This window comes from Eutrigla gurnardus (genome assembly GCF_963514095.1).
Source record: "Eutrigla gurnardus genome assembly, chromosome: 9".
In the NCBI taxonomy this organism is placed as follows: Eukaryota; Metazoa; Chordata; class Actinopteri; order Perciformes; family Triglidae; genus Eutrigla; species Eutrigla gurnardus.
In genome coordinates, this window is record NC_139923.1 from 3,003,642 (window position 1) to 3,024,462 (window position 20,821).

The 20,821-nt window shown below is 42.6% G+C and overlaps 1 protein-coding gene across 1 annotated transcript in view; it reads left to right on the forward strand.

Moving 5' to 3' along the window:
• Positions 1-20,821, forward strand: part of LOC311018806 (protein dachsous-like) — a gene marked incomplete at its 5' end in the record, with an annotated part of 55,981 nt that overhangs the window by 15,037 nt on the left and 20,123 nt on the right. The window contains 9 exons of the mRNA XM_084017877.1: positions 2,995-3,084; positions 4,114-4,200; positions 4,410-4,511; positions 5,556-5,741; positions 6,858-6,948; positions 7,033-7,130; positions 8,137-8,340; positions 9,948-10,058; positions 10,135-10,201. Of these exons, the coding sequence (XP_083874003.1) occupies positions 2,995-3,084; positions 4,114-4,200; positions 4,410-4,511; positions 5,556-5,741; positions 6,858-6,948; positions 7,033-7,130; positions 8,137-8,340; positions 9,948-10,058; positions 10,135-10,201 (1,036 nt within the window). The remainder of the gene's footprint in view (positions 1-2,994; positions 3,085-4,113; positions 4,201-4,409; positions 4,512-5,555; positions 5,742-6,857; positions 6,949-7,032; positions 7,131-8,136; positions 8,341-9,947; positions 10,059-10,134; positions 10,202-20,821) is intronic.

The window sequence follows — 20,821 nt, forward strand, 5'->3', positions numbered from 1 at the left end:
TTGGTGAGGGAGATGAGTCCCAGAAGCTCACCTGCAGTTCCATCTACCGCCACAGAGGCCGCTAGAAGCAACGCATCTCAAATCTTATGGACTGCCACTTTAAAGTCCCAGTCGGCAAGTCTGGCGGATCGAGGGCACTCTGTCAGATTTTGAATGTTGACAACTCTCACGCTCCTCCCCCACGACCACCGAGCTCCTTCCCCTCGACTTCGTGCCTTTTGAAATCCCTTAGATCACGCCACCTTTGAAACGCGGGTCCGATGTTGACTCTGGTTTTATCACGGGCACCGTCGCCATCTGTCTTTTTTCCTTCTTTTCCACCGGTGGTTTCTTTTCCTTGGTTGTTTTGACCTCCTCGTTTCGGTTTTTAACAAGGAATTGGAAGCTTGCTACTTCCCTCCGCCTCCCCCCTGTGATAGTGGATCGACCCGAGGGGGGAGGGTCTCTCTGTGTGCATGAACACAGCCCTGCATGCTGAGTGGACAGGATGATCCGGGCGCTGTCTATTTTTGCAAAACAAACAACAGGCTCTACGTGCACGTAGAGGCGCACTTTTTTTTCTAAAACTGGATGATTTATGTTGTTCTATCGGAGTGTAGTGTCGGCTCCAGTGAATATGATCAAACAAATGTTGCCGACTGGGACTTTTAGGCCGCGTTCAGACTGCAGGCAAATCCGATTCAAATCTGATTCCTTCTCATATCCGATTTTTAGGGCTGACTGTCCACACTGTTTTAGCAAGTGTCCAAATCGCATTTGGCTCTGTTCAGACTGGGCCACATCAAGTGACCCATCTGACTGGTTGCTGTAGCAACGACGTCGGAGCGGAGGCGTGTATTGTGTGACGTCATGTAATAGCGACGAGAAAAACAACAAACAAGATTTGTTTCTTCCTCTGTCCAAGGACTGATGTTTTCGGCCTCTTCCGACTGCTCCATACCGGTAACGTAGCTCCACAACTTGAAACAGGCGGGTGGTTTGGCGCAGTTCTCAACGGGTCGGCCCAGCCCGACAAACCCGACGGGACCCGAAGTTTCGGGCCGGGTCCGGGCCGAAAAAATACGCAAATGAGCCGGGTCGGGTTGGGGGTCGGGCCTCGGGCTTCCTTTTTTTATAAAACACATTTCATTAAAAAAAAAAAAAAAAAAAAAATTGTAGGTTGTAAATTATATATTGTTTGCTGTGAATCATCGCTGTTCACGTTTGGTCAATCTGGCTGCCTGCTTCATGGGGCAGAGTAAGTTTCATTTGAATTCACGTCTGCTGTCTGTCTGATCGTGATAACAAGTGTATATGAGGAAAACAATGCAGGCGCGCGGGGGGTCGGGTTCGGGCCGACAATTCATGCTGGTGTGTCGGGCTGCGTCGGGTTCGGGTTTAAAACCCCGCGGGCCGGGTCGGGTCGGGCTGTAATTTTCAGGCCGTTTGGGAACTCTAGCGCATTGGGTCAGGTCTGGCGTCGCGTAGAGTGACCTCACGGACAGTCAAATCCGATCTGAGTGTTTGGAGCTGTTCAGACTGAGACGCATCTGTCCAAATGCGATCTGAAACTACCTCCCGGAGGTGGTTTCGATCCGTTTCGCAAAAATCGGATTTCATGTGACTTGGGACTGTTCAGACTTCAAAAGAGTCATCCGGTTCCAATCTGGATGGGCTAAAAATCGGATTTCTGCTGGCAGCCTGAACGCGGCCTAAGACAGCATGCAGATGTAATGCTGCCCCACAATGCAACACTCAAGAGAATTAAAAAGAAAGAAAACAAACAGGAGGTCCTATTTTCCTGAAACTTCTTGAAATGCTTAATAAGCTTCTCCAGTCTCTTGGAGAGAAGTACATGTGTTTGAAGATGATTCTTTGGTCCTTGAGGAGGTTCTCCAGGTTGTTAAGGACCATGTACAAGTTCTTGAAAAATGTGTTTCAGGAGGTTCTCTGGGTCTTTGAGGAGGTGACAGGATCTTGGAGAGGTTCTACAGATACCTGAGGTACCTGTACGGGCTCTTGATATTTTAAAGGTGCTTGAGAAGGTTCTCAATATGGTTTGAGGAGGTTGGAAAAGTTCTTGAAGAGGTTCTACAGATTCCTGAAGAACCTGTATGAGTTATTGAAAAAACAAGTGTTTGAGGACGTTCTCTATGGGTTTGAATGGGTTGTACAAGTTCTTGAAGAGGATGCCGAGTGTGTGCAGGTTCTTGAAGATATTTTACAGGTGATTGAGGAGATTCTCAAATGGTTTGACAAGGTTGTGGATGTTCTTAAAGGGGGTTTGCATATACTCAAGGGGCAAGTACAGGTTCTTGAAACAAATTGCACAGGTGCTTGAGGAGGTTCTCTGGGGGTTTGAGGAGGTTGTAAAGGTTTTGAAGAGGTTGGACAGATGCCTGAGGAGCCTGTAAGAGTCCTTGAAAATAATGTACAGGTGATCAAGGAGAGTCTCAAGGGATTATAGGAAGTTGTGCAGATTCTTGAAGGGGTTCTACAGATTATTAAGGAGCCTGTGTGGGTTCTTGAAAAAATGCATAGGTGCTTGAGTAGGTTCTGGGGTTTGAGGAAGTTTTACAGGGTGTTGAAGAAGTTCTCCAGATGTTTGAAGAGGTTTTTATTATTGGCATTATTGAGGACATATTTGGTGCTTGCAGTGGTTATAAAGAGTTATAAAGGTTCTCCAGGGGTATTACAAAATTTCCGGGCAGGTTTTAAAAAGGTGCTTGAGCATGTTGTAAAGGGTGTTTGAAAAATATGTACATGCTCTTAAGATGGTTATACAAGCTCTTGCTCTGGATGTTTGTAGACATTTTCCAGGTTCTTGAGAGGGTGTTTCTTGATGAAGCTTGGGGGATTCTGCTGTTTTTAAGCAGATCATACAGACTAAATTGTATCCTGTGTTAACTTTTCATATAGGATCTACATGCAGCTCAAAGATGGATGTCAGAATGTATTCATCAATAAGTTGTAGTAAATATGCTAAAGTTGTAATAATATTGTTTTTGTTTCCAGTTGGGCCTCGTCATTGTTATAATTGTGGACAATATAAATGACAACCCTCCAGTCTTTGATGAAAACACCTACCATATCAACGTCAATGAGGTACGTGGCTGATACACTTTAAACACACAGGAATCCATTCATCATTAGTTGTCCGTTTCTTGCCTTATATGCCTTAACAATGACCAAAAAAATAATAATAAATGTTTTAATGGAGGGCTGCACGGTGTTGCAGTGGGTAGCACTCTCGCCTCACAGCAAGAGGGTCCTGGGTTCGATTCCCGGGTCGGCCCGGGTTCCTTCTGTGTGGAGTTTGCATGTTCTCCCCGTGTAAGCGTGGGTTCTCTCTGGGTTCTCCGGCTTCCTCCCACAGTCCAAAGACATGCAGGATGGGGATAGGTTAATTGGGGACTCTAAATTGCCCGTAGGTGTGAATGTGAGCGTGAATGGTTGTCTGTCTCTACATGGCGTCCTGTCCAGGGTGTACCCTGCCTTCGCCCAATGACAGCTGGGATTGGCTCCACCCCCCCCCGCGACCCTGAATACAGGATAAGCGGTAGAAGATGGATGGATGTTTTAATGGATTAATCGTCCTCCCGTGTTAACATTCAAGTTTCTCTGAATAACAGTACATCATGTGGCCAAAAGTATGTGGACATTTATTTCAATGGATTTTTGGTCGGGAGATGATTTGCATGGTTTGGTTTCATTTTGTACCAACAATCAGGCCCTCCCCTGTTTCAATGTGAAAAAACCTAGATAAAAAGAGAGCTCTATAAAGAACTTAAGTTCCTAGTTTGGTGTGGAAGCACATGACAGGCCTTCCAAACGTCCTTACCTAAACCCCATGCTACAACTTTGGGATGAACAACAACACAGACTATGAGCCAGACTGCTTTTGTGGCTGAAAGCTATGCCTGCAACCTGCCACCAGAAGTGTGGAGGCTGTTTTGGTTGTAGATCAATGCCTGTGAAATTTGGAATATCATACTTTTTGCCTTGTAGAGTAAAGGAACTTCTATTAATTCTATTGATGATGCAAGTTTCAGAGACGTTTCAGAGCAAAGCAGTGTTGTGGCTGCTGCTGTGTTTCATGTTAATATTTCATCACACTGACTCTTTTTGTCCCAGATGTCTCCTTTCGGCACAACAGTGGGCCGCTTCACTGCCACGGACTTAGACGACGATGTGCTATTCTACACACTGTTGCCCCAATCTGTAAGAACTTGTGTTTGTTTTTCTTTTATCTCTCAGCAGGTCCAAACTTAAGATACATCCTCTTGTTGTTTGTCTTCACCAGAGTCAGATAAGATATTAATTGAATCTCCAGTAGAGAGATGGGTCCAGGAAATATGTAGCCTAGCTTAGCACATAGACTGGCAGCAGGGGGGGAACTGTCTGCTAATTGTCCCGTTTGATTTCTGCAGAGCGGGTTTGCACTGAGGTCACCTACCATCCCGGATCTTCTCGTTGACATGCCGCTTGACTATGAAAAAGTCAAAAATGTCCAACTAATACTATACGCTCAAGTGAGTACTGCTCACTGTGTCTGTGGGTTTGGACAAAAGGTAAAATATTTATGAAACTAACAACTTAGGGAGACCACGAGGGCCAAAACAGCATTTAAAAAGAAACACTTACGATCCACCAAAAACACAAAAAGGACACGGGAACCTGGAGACAGGAACATGAATAAATCCACTGGACGCAGGGTAGAGCAGCATGCAGGGAAACGAACCAACATTTACAACGATATGACAGAAGACAGCGGAAACACACAGACTCTATACACAGGGAGGCATGCCACTTTACCAGTCGACATCTGGATAAAAAACGTCTGTTTACATTCTACATTCAACTTTTTACATTCCACATTTACATTTATTTAGTTTTGTATTTAGGTTTTTGTATTTAGACTTTTATTATTATTATAATTCTTTTTTTTATTTATTTATATTTATATATATATTCTTTTTATTCTTTTTATTTTATTACTGCACTGTTGGAGGAGCCCAAGACGTAAGAATTTCATTGCCAGCGACTGCTCTGTAATTGTTGCGCATATGACAATAAAACCATCTTGAATCTTGAATCTTGAATCTGACGAGGGACAGGTGAAACACATTAGGGCAGGTAGGGTAATCAACAAGAGAGCTTGGGGGAGTCAAGACAGCAGAAACAACAAGGACCAGGAAGTATGATACAGGAAACCACACAGGGGACAAAACTACAAAATAAAACAGGAAATTAACTCGAGAAAAACACAGATCACACTGCTGCTTCTAAACACAGATTTCCCTTTTCAGGCTAAATGATGTGAAATATTTATTTCAGTCTCTGAAGGTCAGACATGCTCTCTTAACAGTTGAGATGTCATATGACAAAAATATTGGATTTTGATATAGAACATACAATGAAATAGATTTTCTTATGTAAATGTCATCATATATTGTTAAATAGGTGCACAAATTGGCCGGGGACATGATCTAAAAGGGTTATTGTATGATGCCGCCAATCATACAATAGCTAAGTTGTCCTAAAATAAACAGTCTTTTTGTTTGTTTGTTTTAAAGGACACACCTTTGGCACTGGCCAATAGCAGGGCTTCATTCACTGCTACCACCACAATCCAGGTCACCATTGTAGACGTGGACAACAGACGGCCGTGGTTCCAGCCATGCAGCAAGCACGAGATTGGGGGGGTTGTCCTCTGCCCAAGTGACGGCTACACCGGCAGGGTCACCTTAAATGAACAAGAGGTGAGCCACGCTGATACTGTCCAGTGACCAACGTAGAACGATGTGATTTTGCCTGAAATGGATTATTTTATCCATCAGGAGCCAATCAGCTCCCTGACTGAGGTTCTGGACATTCTTCAACCAACGAAATTAGACCGTTGTGTGTCAAGTGTTGCCTCCACGATCTCCCCTCCATCAATTTGCTGTTTTCTGTCTGTCTTTGTAGACTGGATGGCATGAATCATACAAAAGGGGATAACAGTGCACACTCTTAGACACTAGCGGTGATGTTTTGCATGTTTTGTATTTTTGCAAAAAGGAGTTTTGGCATTGTTGTGGAAAAATGAATCTGCCCAATAAAGATCAACAACCAGGATCAGCTTTTTCTCCGAGGTTTATTCGACAAAGTATTTAAGTCTGCAGAGGAAAATAATGTTCACCCCTGCCTTCTGATGCAAAGGTTCAGAGTCAGCAGAAACGACCCTGAGTCTAACAGCAATCTCCCTTTTAAGGAGGAGGAATCATACCGTAGACAAAAGACGGTTCATGTCCTATCTTACAAAGACAAGATGTGCAGACAAAGACAAGATGTACAGAACACAGATGTTATAATGTCCTCTGAAATTATCTTATGTCCTGTGGCACTCATGCTCGTATCACCTACACACAGGCATTCATTTTAGTCATAGCATAACAGCTGAGAAGAGGAGATGCGGATCAACGTCTGGCCTGACAAAGATTCTGATTATAAATTACAAACATCCAAAATTCCCATAACAGCATTATGCTGCAAACCAAAGTTCAGTAGCAGTGCAATCGCGGCTTATTGAGGAATCTTCTTTCCGTGATGATGGCGGAATGAAAAGAGAGAAGTAGTAGTGAAAAATGGACCCCTACTTTCACACCTCCACACGTCTGACAAATCCTTGCATAAAGTGTGCATGATTGTTGGTTTCTGAAAAAATAGTTGGATGCATCCAGTCCTTGTCAGAAAGGTCTCAGACGGTGTAAGACAATCTGACAAACACGATGTTTGAAGTAGGCTGAGGCCTGAAGTCAGTCTCTTGCTTTCCACTGCGTTCATGTCAAAAGTCCACTTTCATCGTTGGTGATAATTAAAGTGTTTCTCCTCTGCAGACCGGGGTGTTACCTCTGAAGCCAGGACCGCTTTACGCCATCGACGGAGACTCAGCCATCAATGAGGCGATTACGTACTCATTCGTGAGCGGTAAGCAGCAGCGGTTTCTTCCTCAGTCCCGTCTTCATCCACAGACATGAGTCGTTGATGAGCTCAGTCTGTCTGCCTTTTCAGGAAATGATGGTGGTCTATTTGAGATCAACCAGAACACGGGGAACATCACCATGCTGAAGCCGGCCGATGTGTTGGGGACGATCACGCTGACAGTTCTGGTAAAGACATTTTTTTAAACTTGTTTTTATCCGGTTGAACGGTTGAAATGATGGAATGAAAGCATTGAATCAAATGTTAATCGAGACATGAATCTGAACGAATTTAGGTATCGCCATTCTCCAGCTGGCCATCACCAAAATGCACCAGAGCAAAGGAAATCACATCTACCAAATTCAGAATTATCTGGTGGAGGACCCCCAGACCCCCCTCCCCCATTTGCACCCACTTTTGCACAAATAGGGTGGGGTGGGGTCTTTATGCATCCCAGCCCAGGGACAGTAGTTCATAATCCGTCACTGTATTAATACAGTTTATAATGGAACATTATAGTGTAACATTTGAGTCAATAATCCTCTGAAATCCGGCCTTTTGAGAAAAAAAGGAGCTTTTTCATTATTTCCTCAAAACACATCTTTATTCATTTTAATGATTAAAAAACAACAACAAAAACAAATTTTTTCTTGACTCATCTATTAGTCATTTGGTCCCTAACATGTATTTGACAACCCAATTTGATGGCTTCAGATATCACTTGCTTTGTCAAACAAACCAAACTATTTCAGTTTAATATTATAGAAGACTATATCATATTAAGGAAGCTTGCATCAGTGACCTTTGGGCATTTTAACTTAAACAATGTTGAAACTGATTATTCAATAAATGAAAGAGATCAAGATCAAGGTTTATATTAGTTGCCAATTTCTTTTCTCTCTATTAATTGATTAATCTACTATTGATTTCAGTTTGATGTAGTACCCATTAAACACACAGTGAAATGATGTTTTACTGCAAATAGGAGACAATTAAATGTTAAAATAAATTGTATTTCCCATCAGAATTACATACCTGGCAGCTTGAGGAGGTTTTTAAAACTGCATTAATAACAACTTATAGGGAGAAACAATTAACAAAAAATCGAATTGAACAGATAAAATCAATCAATAAATTGTAAAATGTGTCATCCATTGAAAGAAATGGCTAATGGTCCCATTGTTTCTCTCCAAGGCTGCTCAGAGTATCAACAGTTTCCAGTTTGCGACTACAACCGTCACATTGGAGGTTCAGGTGAAGAGTCTCCACCCTCCACAGTTTCAGAGGCCTCAGTACGAAGGCGTCATCATCGCAGTGGGCATCATGGCGATGGACCCGACCAACAAGAACGAACCGCTGCAGATCCTCGCCACGGATGATGACTTTGCTGCCACTGGGGTGAAACACTGAAACACACTGTACACAAAAAAAGGACATTTAAGATATTCAGCTTTTATTCAAGGAAAAAATCTGGTTTTATTACGATGGTTTTATCAGTCGAACCTCGGATTCAGGAGGAACAATGCGGTTTTCGTCCTTGCCGTGGAACAATGGACCAGCTCTATACCCTCCGCAGGGTGCTCGAGGGTTCATGGGAGTTTGCCCAACCAGTCCACATGTGTTTTGTGGACTTGGAGAAGGCATTCGACCGTGTCCCTCGTGGCATTCTGTGGGAGGTACTTCGGGAGTACGGGGTCGGGGGCCCTCTGCTAAGGGCTGTTCGGTCCCTGTATGACCGGGGCAGGAGCTTGGTTCGCATTGCCGGCAGTAAGTCAGACCTGTTCCAGGTGCATGTTGGACTCCGGCAGGGCTGCCCTTTGTCACCGGTCCTGTTCATTATTTTTATGGACAGGATTTCTAGGCGCAGCCGTGGGCCGGAGGGGATCTGGTTCGGGAGCCACTGGATTTCATCCCTGCTTTTTGCGGACGATGTGGTCTTGTTGGCTCCTTCGAGCCAGGACCTCCAGCATGTCCTGGGGCGGTTTGCAGCCGAGTGTGAAGCAGCCGGGATGAGGATTAGCACCTCCAAATCTGAGGCCATGGTTCTCGACCGGAAAAAGGTGGCTGGTCGGGGGGGAGTTCCTGCCTCAAGTGGAGGAGTTTAAGTATCTTGGGGTCTTGTTCACGAGTGAGGGAAGGATGGAGCGTGAGATTGACAGGCGGATCGGTGCAGCGGCTGCAGTAATGCGGTCGCTGTATCGGTCCGTCGTGGTAAAGAGAGAGCTGAGCCGAAAGGCGAAGCTCTCGGTTTACCGGTCAATCTACGTTCCTACCCTCACCTATGGTCATGAACTTTGGGTCATGACCGAAAGAATAAGATCCCGGATACAAGCGGCCGAAATGAGCTTCCTCCGCAGGGTGGCGGGGCGCTCCCTTAGAGATAGGGTGAGGAGCTCCGTCACACGGGGGGAGCTCGGAGTAGAGCCGCTGCTCCTCCACATCGAGAGGAGCCAGTTGAGGTGGCTCGGGCATCTGCATCGGATGCCCCCTGGACGCCTCCCTCGGGAGGACACGCTGGAGTGACTATGTCACCCGGCTGGCCTGGGAACGCCTTGGGGTCCTCCCGGAGGAGCTGGGGGAAGTGTCTGGGGAGAGGGAAGTCTGGGCGTCCCTGCTCAGGCAGCTGCCCCCGCGACCCGGTCCCGGATAAGCGGAGGAAAATGGATGGATGGATGGATGGGTTTTATCAGTAATAATAACATTGTACTCAACAAGTTAATAGCTCAGTTCAGCGAACCCAGTCATTAAGAAACTGCCTAGAAACACAACCAGGTGATCAGGCAGCCTGTAAACAAACAAATAGTGAACAAAAAATGTCTGCAATTTAGTGGCCAAATGGAAAGTGATGAAGAGCTCAACGTTTGTTTGTTGGCTTCATTGTGAACTAAAGGTGGTGAACTTCTGTACAACTGAATATGCATTGTATCCGCTTTGAGTGTTTGAGGAATGAGAGTTGTCTGTCACCTTGATGTGTGGCAGTAACCTTCTGATTTCTGTTCAATCAGGGTTTAAACCCCGACATTGTGTACTACGTCAACGGGAGCAGTGGTTTCTCTATCGTTGGTGGCTACTTATTCATGACCACGGATCTCCCAGAGGCCACATACTCTCTGCAAGTGAGTTGACAAATCTCGTAACACATTGATAGGCCGTTTTCCTACGAAGAACTCAACTTAAGCTTCCTGATTCCAGGTGGTTGCAATGGACACATCAAACGAAGAATCTGCTACAGCTCAGCTCTCAGTGGAGGTGACTTCAGGTAGGAGGGACAGCTCCACAGAGGACTACTTAACGTTGAAATGTAGGCAACAAAACCTCTCTGGCTCTGCTTCATCTATGGCTCAATGCTACATTATCCACTGCATGACCATCAAATACGAGGACACATGAGTACCAGAATGATGAGCTAGTAGTCTGCAATGCACAAACTGCAATGTGCAAATTAGCTGCTGACCCCTCAAGACCAGAAGATTCAGCCTTTTTAGTGGGAATACATTTCAGGTCCACAAATGTTGTTGAATTGGCCTCAACTTTTCCCGGAACCTTTTTGTGAATTCAGGACATTGACCAGAGGAATCAGGGTGTAACTGTAGTACCTGGGGTGCCTCGTTTGGACTCATCCATTGTCGTGGGAGACAGATGCTGACTCTTCTATTTCAATTGGGTCCAGTCATGTTTTTGAACCCATTTCCACTTTGGCACAGTCCTGTGGTTTGGCTGCTCCCATGTCACCAAAAACAGCAAATGTGGTCAGAGACCTTTCCATGCAGTCTTGGTGCCGTTGGCTTGACTTTGCTTTGCTCCCGGCCGTTTACTTATCCTGAGTTAGAATCCCCTCCAACAAACAGTTCAGGTGTGACAGCTCTTTGTAGGGTGCCTTCAGACTGAACAAAAAGTGCATTTCCCAGGTGCTGACGTGCTCAAGAGTAGCAAGCCTATGTGGCCCTGGGCTGGTTTACTCCAAGTGGTGTAAGTGGAGACGCATCTGCATGAGTTTAACACATGAGTTAACTGAATCTTTATGATTCATCATGCCAGACAGGATGGCAAAATCATAAAAGTGTAGGCAACACCTGGTAAGTTTAAGATGATGGGCCTCATGCTGGTGTTTCAACAGAGCATGTCATTTATCAGTCATTACACTCCTGACCATGCCGATGAGAAACCCTGGTGGAAGAAAAGGAGCATGGCAGGACACAAAGGGCCACTGGATGTGGTGTACTTCCCTCAACCTGTCTCACTTATTAATTTATCGTGGGCTGCAATCATTTTTTTGCCAATCCCTTTAAATTGAGCCATCTCTTTTAAGGGTTAGTTAGGAAGTGGCGTCTACGCTGCGGTAGCATAGCAGCCAAGGATAGAAGCTATCAGGCAAGTGTTCTTTTAAATGCTGACCATCGCTAAAAATGCTTCCGAAGGGGTATTTGGCTGGATGTCACGGTGGAAATTACCTTGGATGCATTTTACTCCGAACCATCACTTTAACATCTAAATTGTGAAAGTGCCTTAAAAAAGATGCCGTGTTGTGTTTCAGGCAGCTACTGTCTCCAGGTCTGGACCGCAGGAGGCAGCTGGGAGACATCGAGTTCTCCAACAGATACGCAGAGTTCCTGCGCTCTAAAGCCAAACACAGCTCCATCTGCTCCTTGCTGCGCCGCATGCAGGGCGTCAGGAAGAGGTGCGACACTCAGACTGTAGCAACAGTCTACTGTTGAACCACTTGGCTTAGTGATGTTAGGAGAGGCCAAAAACCAGCAAAGTAGAAATGATTAAAATAATCAGTGAATGAAAATGGTGTTAAACAGAGACAGTGGCTTGAGGTGTTGGCTGTAGAACACATTATTCTATCAGCAATTAAACATGGAATGGACATGAAGGGGTGAGTTCACATCAACAGCAGATACAAAAGTGGAGGCTCCTTTCTACACCATGATGAAATATACTTTTAAAACAGGAGAAACGTATCAGAATGTAACTTTCAAACAAAGGCCTGGTTCTCTTTACAAGCGGGGTGAATGAACACTATTTGAGAACTGGCATTCTATTAATCATCTTTGGTCCGTTTCTTCAAAAATGAAACAGAAACTGATAACTCCAATCTTTTCTTTTTCTAACCACATCTCAACAAGCACATCTTTTTACTGTATAACAATATCACATGATAAGTTGTAATAATAAACGTCAAAACAATAATGAATATACCCTCTTAACATTCACTGTGTCGCTGTGCTTTGGTCCACAGTGGGGTGGGAGGAGACTCGGAGAGGGTGAACCTGCTGCTCAAACAATACATGTGTCCATCCGTCTACAACAACTGGCCCATTGACCTGTAGATGTGAAGAAAACATTGAAGCTGATGGTAGAAGGACAAACATGTTACTGATGTACTGAATAAAGCTGTAATCATATTTGGAAACACAGAAATCTTTGTTATTAAAGTAAGTTTTATGGAGTACTTTACGTGTTTAGTGTGTTTGGTAATGCTTTTACTCTTTATTCATAAGGATTGTTACATTAGAGTTGTTGATGCCAGAGAAAGAAGCTGATCTTTCCGATACATTGATGTGAACAATGAGACTAAAAGTCTGAACTATTACAGTTTTTTTCAATCGCTAACAAGCACTTACCCATACTTCAGATACTTTTTCTAAACTCTTAACACAGACTCACACCTACAAAACACAATTGGGGGAATGGATCATTTTATTCTCAAAAACACATTTTGTTAAATATATACTAACTCTTCATTTTAAAATAGAACACATCTTTCTCTGCACACTAACTTTACCAAAACACTGGAAATCTGACTCAAAATGAAATTATTCTGTCAAAGAATAACATTTTTTTTCACTTCACAAGGTACATGCAGTCAATCAAAGTATACCAGGTTTCAAAATACTGGCTATTGTTGACATTACAATAACTGCATAGACTTTTATGTTTCAGTTTTACAGGTATTTGCATGCAAAACCTGCAATCCACCGTTTTTACACTAAATTTCGTGGTTGGGAACTGAATGTAATATAATGTTCACATTCAAAAGCATTCCAGTAAAAAGCAAATCAGTTTTTTTCCTTTACTGTTTACTACAGGAGGTACAGTAGAGATACTGTTTACAGTATGATAGAACAGAAAAAGTTTTACAGTATTGCTTACATTGTTCAAAATATCCATGAAACACACAAGAACATTCTGAACAAAAAAAAGCCCAGATAAAAAGTATTTTTCTGTTTCTGAAAACATCACTCCTCAAAGTCCTCCTTTTACTCTATAAGTTTCAATGTAATAGAAAAAATAACCCCTGCCACTGAGTCTAAGCCAGACTGGAATCAGCTGTGGTTGGCCCAATTTACCCAACATAAATCAGCTGTGTGTCAATTATTCAATTGTTTGTTTATTATCGGCTGAGATATATTGTTTACGAACTGATATCATTGCAGAAGCAGAGGTTTTGATACTGTATCTATGGTTTGGAATATTGTTTTTGCTATTGTGGGATGTTGTGTGTTAACATTCGTCAATACAGTTTTTTACGATTGTTTACACACTAAAATAAAAATGTCCACACAATTTGCGAAATTCTACTCCAAGCAGCAAAACACCTCCACAGATTTGCAAAACATTACACACAGGGATTTGTAAAACGCTACACACATTTTCACACCTTAGACACAGATAAGGATTGTGAGGTTACTTCCTTGTCATTACAAAGCCCCGGATTGCCAATGACCACACTAATGAACAAATTGGATATTCACATCCACCAAGTGTGGAAGCACAAATGTGCTTTTTTGAAAATGTAGCACTCAGGTGTGCTATAAAAGGCACCTGGGGTCCGTTTCACAAAGCAGGTTTAGTGAAAACCTTGAGTTAGTTAACCCTGAGATGAGGGAAACTCTGGTTTTTCGGTTTCACAAAGCCAGTTCAGCATAAATCTGAGTCAGTTACCCGGGTAACATACTCCGTGAACCTAACCTGCTCGCTAGCAGGTTTGCTTCAACAAACTGTGAGTTTCTCCCTACATGTCTCCGCCTTTTTCCGGAATCTGAACCAACTCTGAAAAAAATGTGCCGTCCTTTCATCGTCAACCTAATTGATATGGAAATAAAAGTGATTCTAGCAGCTTTGCATCGGGAGAGAATTTTGATTACCTTTCCTTCCAATCACATTAGATATTATCTAAACAATATTCTCCGACCTTTTCAACATTTCATATCGCGGACATAATCCGCAACCAGATTCTTTGCGGAGGTAGAATTTTTGCGAACGGGAGATTTATGAAATGTTTAAGTACATTCCTGTGTTGAAATATCTGCTTATATTTACTGTTTAATATGTGAAATATGATTAAAATCATATGCCTTAGTCAACGTATTTGCGCAATATTCTTAAGCTTAATTTTCAACTGACGCCACTTTCTTTCTGTGCCTGGGGGGATTACACCCAATGAAAATGATAATTCATTCATTGCGCTACTTTGTGAACTACGGGAGTTGAACCCCTGTCCTAACCATTACACCACAGTGTCGCTCTGCAACTCTGAAAATAAAGACTTATTACCTTTAGATCAATAGACTGTTTCATTCAGTTATACACATTAGATCGGGCAGTAATTGTCTGCCACGCTAACTATCGCTACTTTGCTGCAGTTACGTTGCTCCACTTTCTCAGGATGAGCTCGTTTTCTACATAAACACTCAGTAATATCTAATGACGCTCTCCCCGTTGCCATGGTGAATCGTAGTATCGGAGCTCCATTGATGATGGCTTTGTCGAGTCGGCAGGCACGCGCGTAACTCAGAGTTTACATACTCAGAGTTGACTGAACGAATTCAAAACCGCTGTTCTGAAACCGAAAACTCAGAGTTGCCCATCTCAGAGTTGGTCAACTCAGAGTTCAGTGTTAGGTTCAGAGTTTGTTGAACCTGCTTTGTGAAACGGGCCCCAGGTGAGTTCACCTGTATTCAACAAAAATGGAAGGAGCTAGAAGAAGAAGAAGAAGAAGAAGAGTGAGAATGAGAGGGGGAGCTCAAAGAGGAGATGAAGGCGGTGGAGGAGAGGAGAAGGAGGTAGAGGAGGAGGCCAAGGTAGAGGAAGAGGAGAAGAAGGAGAGAGAGGAAGAGGTAGATAAAATAAATACTTGAAATATTCAGTCTGCAGCATCAGTGTTGTGCTTGGTAAGTTTATAGTAGGCCTATTTGTGTACATTCTCCCTATATCTTAAACTAATCATGAAGAATGTTGTGGGTTTGTCACTATTTTTTTGACATCTAAATGATCACTTACATAACAATGTCTGGCCAAAAATCTAGCACATGCTATTTCCTAAAATTAGTTTTTTTTACAAATGTGTTTTTTTATTTATCACAGCAGTGTGAAACTGGCTACAATAGTGTCTGATCATTGAGGACCGTGTTGGTTAAATGAAAACTAATAGCATTTTCACAAATATGTGTATATGTTTTGACTGATGTGTGTATGTTTTGACTGAAGTGTGTCATTTTGCAAACAATCTAGGAATTATGCAAAGTGAATGTGGTGTTTGGATAATTGGGATTATATTTTGAAAAAAAAGAACCCGGTTTTCAAAATTGCATGTAAACAATTGAAAAAAACTGTAATACAAAAACAATCCATAATTTTGTTTTGGAGGTGGAAATGTGTTCACTGACTGCATATTGTGTGAAAACAACATGACATGTGTGAATGGTATGGCCACAAAAGACTGATGCTGTGCTAATTGTGTTTAGAGTTTTGAAAATGTGACAACTGGTTGGACAAACGCTTGTTAGCGACTGAAAAAAAACTGCAAAGGACGTCGTTTGTCCTGAGGGTGGGACCACAGGAGAGATTGTGGTTGTCTAAAGGGTTCCTCCTCTGGGGAGCAGTAACAGGATTGATTTGATGACTCTCACCAGTAGATATTATATCTGACTCTGAAAGGTTGATAACATTTGAATGACAACCATCACCATCTGCAGATGCTTGTGAAGACTCTCAGTCATATTTAGTGCTGACTAAGGCCAGACATACAGTATATATATATATATATACTGTATGTCACACACACACACACACACACACACACACACACACACACACACACACACTTTCTCTAGTTTTACTATTTATAGGTATGTGTTCAAGTAAAATGAACATATTTGATTTATTCTATTAAAAAATATATTGACATTTACAGCATTTTTTTCAGAAAATAACTACTGGTCAAAATAACAAAAAAGATCCAGTGTTTTCAGACCTCAAAATAATGTAAAATAAACAAGTTCATAATTATTTTTGAAACAACACAATACTAATGCGAAGAGTTCATAAATCAATATTTGGTGGAATAACCCTGATTTGTAATCCCAGCTTTCATACATCTTGGCATCTCTCCACCAGTGGACAACTGCACATCACCTCAAGCTTAACCTGAATAAAACCGAACTCCTCTTCATCCCAGTATTCATCACAGTATTACTATCCTGCACCCCCAACATCACTGCTGGTGCCCGATCCTGCAGATTTGCCCTCTACAACATCCACAGGATTCGGACCTTCCTCACAAAGAATGCAACGCAACTCCTGGTCCAAGCACTGGTCATCTCCTGCCTTGACTACTGCAACTCTCTCCTGACTGGACTCCCGGCCTCTGTGATTAAACCATTGCAGCGTATCCAGAACGCTGCAGCACGCCTCGTCTTCAATCTACCCAAATTCTCCCATGTGACCCTCCTCCTCTGTGATGGAGAGAGGAATTAGATACGCTATCACTTTAAGACACATTTACATCATCAGGTTCTAAGCATGCAGCTTTAATGTGTCTAAATGTTAACATGACAGTAACTCTTGTTCAACACAAGAGAATAGAAGAAGACCATGTGTGTTGCTTTTAACTTGTTACTAGCTGGACATCTTCACTGGTTGTAGTTCTAATACAGTACTAAAAAGATGCTTCCCCTGGGGGCTAAGCCACCTGTCTTTAAATCCCAGTGACGTCCCTGGTTACATGTATTTCTCAGGTGAGCACTGTAGAAGAAAATGTGTTACCTTACAATTCTTATTTGGTTTTGTTATAATGTTCTTTTCTCTCTAAACATCAAATGTCCTGCTGAGCTGTTTCTATTGAATTTAACCCTTGCCGTCTTGATGAAAAGACTCTTTTACCCCTTTTCCACCAACGCGAACCTAGTTCAAGAGCCGGGCCGTTGCTCGTGCTGGTTCGCAGTTGGTTCAACTTGCGAACCGTCCGAGAACCTGTTTGCGTTTCCACCGGCTAGAGAGCCCAGAGAGCCACGTCATTACGTCACTGTATACGTCTGAGGTTTCCCCGCAGCGCTAATTTCAAGCATAGCAGACATGTCTCTTCAGAAAAAGTGTTTATTTTGGCAAATAATACAATAACAATAAAATACACAAAATACTAAAATCACAACATTTTTTAAAGTGTAGAACAGTGTGTGATCAATAGATCAGAATGTTTGATGTTTAGTCATCTGCAGGTTGGACCTCCGTTCAATATCACCGATGTCCGACAGCTCTACAAACACAAACCATGTGTCCATGACGCTGCGAACACAGATGTTTAGTCACGTTGGTAGTTGGTAACGTTTAGTGAGCCAACGGCAGTCAGAAGGTGGCATGCTAATGTTGTTGTTAGCAATATCACGCTAGCTAGCTAGCTAGCCAGTCAGCTTACATTACCCGAGGAAGCAAAGCCACTAGTTGCTGCTGTTACGAACGTAATCACTAGCTTGGTAAACTAAACAGAAATGTGTCGTTGGTTTGAAACGAGGTGAAACATTTTAAAAATGAAACTTACCGGGAACAGTAACGTTAGTAAAACTCCGCAGCAGCATATTTTCCCCCGTTGCCTCGAGCGTTAACCCCGCCCCCAGCCCCTAACGTAAGCCGGGCCCGGTTCCAGCCCAGCAAAGAGTTGGGGCCGCTCGGGAACCAGTTTTCCAGGCCGAGAGCCGGCTCTTTGTCTGTGGAAACAGGAAGAACTGGTTCGCGATTGGGCACCGGCTCCGAACCGGCCCTCAAAATGCCTCGGTGGAAAAGGGGTATCTGATATTTCCCTCTTCCTGAACTGTCTCCGTAACATTTGTCTTTCATACATTGATCAAGGCCCGATGAGTGACCCCTGTAGTGACATCGTCTAGCTCTCCCGAGAACGGTCACACCTTGTAGACATCCACAGATGTCTCTTCCTCTGCAGAGAGACATGTGTTGATTTAATGCAAATCCACTCATGACGCCTTCCCTTTTGTTCTCCTCAATGTTCTGTATAAATCCACCTCGGCCAGGCCATTCGAGAGACTGGATCTTCATGGATACACTGTGAATTTCTTTTCTCCACTGTCAGTGATTAAACCTCATTTGAACCAGCTACAGAATTGGACCTGAAGAGTTTTCTTCCACAGCACTCTGAGCTTCCCGAAACAGAAAAGCACATTTTTATTCTTATATTCCTAAGGTTATTAACTAACTGTGGAACAGCATAATAATGTTACAGGAAAACTATATTTTCAAACCATTAGCCCTGCACATTTCTGATTATTCTCATTTATTCATAGATAGTTGGTTACCGGTTGTTTCTGTGAGTCGGATACCATTTCAGTTTGAGTTGTCTCGTGCTTCATTCATTGCAGTCCGATATTAGAAATTCACTCTCATAAATGTCTGATCAGCCACAACTTTTCTTTGATTTCAAAGCTGCCAACTGGGGTGGCAAGGCTTTCTTAGGGTGGAACCGCCTTGCCATTGCCATCCCGGTAGATCCACCCCTGTTCCCGGCTGATAAAAAGAGTTGCTGGATAAAACACACCAGGTGAGATAACGACCGCAAGATTGCTGGTTTGATACCAGGCTCCTCCAATTCTAACCCTAACTTTAACTTTTACCCTAAACCTAACCAACAAACGAAAGATCGTATACATTCACTGAAGGATTATATGAGAACAAAATGCATATTTTTTGCTAGGAATGTCATCAAAACGTACTTTAATGCCGAAACAGCTTTAAAATGATGCATTATGCTGCATTTTCCATTATAAATGAAAGGAATGGAAGGCATTTTTCACTGCAGGGAATCGCGCATGCGCACTGGCGTCATTTTGATATTCGTAGGATAAAACACGTAAAAATTGTACATAACTTTTCGTACGTTTCCATACGAAAATTCATGAGAATACGTTGTTGCAGCTAAGTTAGCTAGCTAGCTAGCAAGCCAAGCTAACGGCTGTGTTGGTGACGTACATGCGCGCCACAAGATGTAGTTCACTAGCAGTTTCACACAGAACCAAATAATACTGCGTCTACGACAAACATACCACAAAGTGTGACTTTCTAAACTGAAAAATGATCTTTTACCGTTTTTGCCCATTGCTTGAACACTACAGACCCATGCTCAGACCAAAGTAACTTGAAGTTTTTGTTAAAATACACATGTAACCACACCTTAAACAAAAGTGCTGCTTTGCACTTTAGTTGCAATTCTGCAACACACTTGCTCCTGCACACTACACACTATTTCATACATAAGACACGTAGCCTACCATTAGGAAGACACATCTATTCAAAATACAAAACACATCGGGTCATTGAAAACACTAAGATACACACCTGAAAAAAAAACTTACAATGCTGAACACCAATCAGCCAGCTACAAAAAGGCCTCAGTTAGTTTTTTTTCAATCTCTAACACACTAAAATGACATGCATAGCACAAATATCTAAACTGACACACTGAGAGCAAAACCTCTTCTCAAGTCTCCAAAACTTTAAACACATTTTCTGCTTTACACGCTTTTTGCAATTCAAAATGGCACTTTTTAAATGCACTGAACATGTTTCTCTGCTTTACAATCTGACATAAAATCACGTTTGCCATTTCAAAACACGGCCATTCAAAATGAGCTAATTGGCCACTATATGTTCCACCTGGCCAAAATATGTTACAGTTTTTCTCAATTGTTTACACACAAATACTGGTACTTGAGACACAATGACCACAACATGTAACTCATGCACCAACACCCTGAACTAGCTCTGCTAAACTGCAAGCACAATTCCTGCCTTACACTCAAATTGCAGTTCTAAAACACACTTTTTTCAAATCACGACACACAATTCTCTGCATTTGGCACAATTTTCATGAAGAAAATCTCTTGTTTTCACAAGGAACACACTGCCATTCAAAATTCTAAAGTTAATTTCCCTACTATGCACACTGACTCATCACATGGGCAAACACCTGCAACACAGTTTTACAATTTGCAATCAGAGCATTAGCATAAAAGGGCAACAGGTGAGCTCTTCTGTTTTGGAGCAATGGATGCCAACATTGGCAACAGAGGCAGAGCCAGAGGAGTGAGGGTAGGAGGCGAAGCCTAGCATGGATTTGCCATGCTAGGCGATGTTTCCCCCGCTGCTTGGCCATCGCTTGCATTGCCTGTGATGTGGATGAGGTGCTGTGGCCAGACCGAAACAGTAGAGAGGATGCGGGATAGTTGTTGTTTTTGTAACTGTATACAGTAAATTCTTCTGGTTTTGTATGTAGACCACTATGCAACTTTGTGTTGGTTGGGATGAAATCTGTATACATTTCAGTATTCTTGTGGGAAAAATAAAATATATAAAAACAATATTCTAAAATATTTTACAACACATTTATGTACTGTCTGTAGTGAGTGTAACACTGAACAAAAAAAGGCCTAAGTCATTATGGTAAATGGAGAAGAAGTGCTCATCGTGTTTTACATTGAGCACATCAGTGTTCAACTGGTTCTTATAAATGTCTATTCATATGATGGTTTGTGTGTGTCATTTGAAAACAAAATACCATTTTGAGAAGAAATAACATTGTTTTGAATGT